A 3,284-nucleotide genomic window follows, 5' to 3' on the forward strand; every position below is an offset into this window, starting at 1 on the left:
CACTTTCGCGCCGCAGCTGAGCCGCCGGCAGCCGTCAGACCCTCTGGCCAGGTGTCGGCTGCGCTGTGATTGGTCGCCAGTTGTCGAAAGCTGCGGTCACTCGTCGCTATCGACAGTCGCCGCAGTGCATACAGATGATCATAATAACAAGATCGTAATAATTATTAGGTACCTACCCATTATGCAGTGGTGGTTCTAGCGTACCTATGGGCATGGTGGGCAGCTGCCCATACCAAAATTTCTGGTGCCCCTTATTGGGGAAGGGGGAGGAAAAGGGGGAGATATTTATAATTTAAAACCTAATTATAAATCTACTGTTGCCCATACGAAAATGTAGTCCTAGAACCGCGCCCGCCATTATGTTACCTATAATTTATATTATTTTTTCTTTACCATATTTCTTGTACTTTTTCCTTCTTGTTCTGCACCAAACTCAATGCCTACGTCGTAATAGGTATACAATTCTTCGTGAAAACGGTGCGATATTATTATTATTCACTACGTATACACCTGCGGCACGTCGGCGGCGGCGGCACAGCAAACATCAGCGCCAACTGGTGGCAACAGTCATGCGCGAACAAGACGAGTTTTCGTCAAGCGAGTGATAATGTCCGACCCATAATTTATTATATTATTATGTTAATTACTATTTACCATTTTGCACAGACTTCTATACTACACTTCTGTACTATATAGAAATCTGTGCTATTTTGTTTCTTAATAACAGTTTACAGTCCCGCGCTCAAGATGTTTTTATACTAAGTGGCTTGTTATCAAAATTGAAAATATTTATTTTAACTTAAAACTACCTATAATTTCAAAAACGTCATGTCTATGTTTAATTTAAGTAGTGCGAATAACGCAGGAAGTGCAGCAACGTAAGCATGTTTATTTTATTTATTTATACTATTTTTAAATACATGCACAAACGCTAAACCACTGTTGTCAAATATTTACCATAATATGTTTTAGCCGTTCGGGTACTTTAAAATCAAAAATGTGTATGTTTATGAATAAATTAATAACACTATATTTGTACATTTTTGATAACAGTTTTATTATTGTTATTAAAAATTGATTATGAAATACCTACAATCTACATAGTATGTTTGCAATGTTTTGTGTAATTCCTATTTTTAATTTTTTATATTTTATAATAATTAATATAACCAATTTTCAACAGCCCTCAATTTGGATTTGGAACATCGCTAGGAGTCTGTCCATCATCATCAACACCATCAACCACAACTACTTTTAGTAATTTGGGGGCCACTAATAAAAGGCAAGCTAAAAATACACAATGTTCTTCATTTGGTAATGTAGGCGCTCCTACAACTTCATTATCATTTGGAGCTAATCCTACATTAGCAACAAATACAACTAAACCAGGTAATTTGATAGACTGAACATAGTAAAGGAAATAAAAAATTATTTTAATTTTCATTATTTAGGATTTTCCCTTGGTAACAATGCAGCTTCAAATGTTCCATTAAATCTTTCTTTTGGCTCAACTGCAACTACAACTGCTTCTCCTTTTTCACTTGGAACTGCAGCATTGAATGTCAAACCTACAACAACTCTTACTGGTACACAATTGGCATTAGGAACAACTGCTAATATAACTACTTCTGCTGCTCCTGGTTAGTTATTACATAACTTAATTAATATATTAAATACTCATCAAAAACATGTTAACTTTTATTTCTACATAGTATAGTGACAATGTTTTAAAGGAATAATGCAGTGGTGTCATTTCAGTATTTAATAGGAGAGGGAAAATGTTTTGACCAACTAACAATTTCATTTTTAAAAAAAAATGGTACTTTCCTGTTATACGAGACTACCTTGTTTATTGACAACATCACAATCCTGTTATCTAAGACTACCAAAAAACAGCTAACAAACTAATTTCCGATTATATATATTTATCTCAATACTATTCACATTTCACAAAACTTTATTAAGTTTGAGACAAAACTAGACTCATCTTATAGCAAAAAATATGTAAGGATCCAAATAATTGTGGTAACCTATCTGAGTCCTCATTTTAGATTTTTCTCGAGTGGTCGTGAAACACGATTTCTAAATTGACAAATCGTAATAGAAATATTGAATAATTTTAAATTTTAAATACCTATTGTTATTTAATAGAGGTTTTTTTTAGAAATTATGGCTAAATTTAATAGTAATTATTTTGTTTTTAGAATAAAATTTGTATTGTATCAGAAAACTAACGTGTCCATATTTCAAACTAAAAACTATAAATATTAATTACTATTATGACAATAATTTTCTAGTATCTGCATAATATTGTTACATTTTTTCACCAACAACTGACTCTTTAAATCAGATATGTGCAAATATCTACCTTGCTACTCCTTTAATAACGCCACTGGAGTGATGAGAAAAAACTTTAAAAATATATCACTAACTTTTAATAAAAAATTAATAATAATTAATTATCATTTTTAGTTCCTCGTGGTCTTGGTGGTCTAGATACAATTTCAAATATAAACCAAGGTACATTGTTAATTTTAAATTAATACATTTTTACATTAAATTAATCTGTGTTTTTGTTAATGAAATATTTAGCACAAAATAAAGCTGTGCCTGCTCTTGAAATGCCTGTGCCTGATGAAATTTTACAATTAGTCAATAATTTAAAGCAAGTATTGTATTTGAAAACATTAATGGTATAATTATTTAAAAACAATCATTATTTTGATATTAAAATAATATCTGTTAATGTATTATGTATCTATATTTAGTTACACAACAATTAATTGAAGATATATTTTGCATATTGTATGTGGAAGTGTGTTTTAATTTTCATAATGGTATATGCTGTTGCGATAAAGGAGCTAAATTATTGAGCTTTAGCTTTGATATTAATGCGTGCAAAAGTGTATATACATTTTAGATGAGATGTGTCATGTATCATCAACACAATCAAACATACAATACAGTGTTAAAATATACTTATGTAATGAATTAGTATTTTAACTATCTTTACAGAGATTTTCTTAAGCAACAAAAAACAATGAGCACTGAATTGGCACGCATGTCATCTAAAAGTTCAAATGAAGTCACAAGGGATATAACATTGTGTCAAAAAAATTTACAGTTTATAGAACATAATTTAGATAAACAAAAAACATCTGTTCAAAAGTTAAAATATGAAACTAATAAGTAACTATATAAATTATTTACGTTAAATTAATTTAAAATAAAATAATTTGTATTTTAATTAATTACTTATACATAGTGTTTACAAGATTTTGAAA

The 3,284-nt window shown here is 30.2% G+C and overlaps 1 protein-coding gene across 1 annotated transcript in view; it reads left to right on the forward strand.

Annotated features, from left to right (window-relative positions):
- The first annotated feature begins 587 nt into the window (after positions 1-587).
- Positions 588-3,284, forward strand: part of LOC115033185 (nuclear pore complex protein NUP62-like) — a 2,854-nt gene continuing 157 nt past the window's right edge. The window contains exons 1-5 of the mRNA XM_029485318.1: positions 588-878; positions 1,184-1,389; positions 1,452-1,640; positions 2,473-2,520; positions 2,593-2,693. Coding sequence (XP_029341178.1) covers positions 829-878; positions 1,184-1,389; positions 1,452-1,640; positions 2,473-2,520; positions 2,593-2,693 — 594 coding nt within the window. The 5' untranslated portion in view covers positions 588-828. The remainder of the gene's footprint in view (positions 879-1,183; positions 1,390-1,451; positions 1,641-2,472; positions 2,521-2,592; positions 2,694-3,284) is intronic.

The sequence above is a fragment of the Acyrthosiphon pisum genome, chromosome X (assembly GCF_005508785.2).
Source record: "Acyrthosiphon pisum isolate AL4f chromosome X, pea_aphid_22Mar2018_4r6ur, whole genome shotgun sequence".
Lineage (NCBI taxonomy): Eukaryota > Metazoa > Arthropoda > Insecta > Hemiptera > Aphididae > Acyrthosiphon > Acyrthosiphon pisum.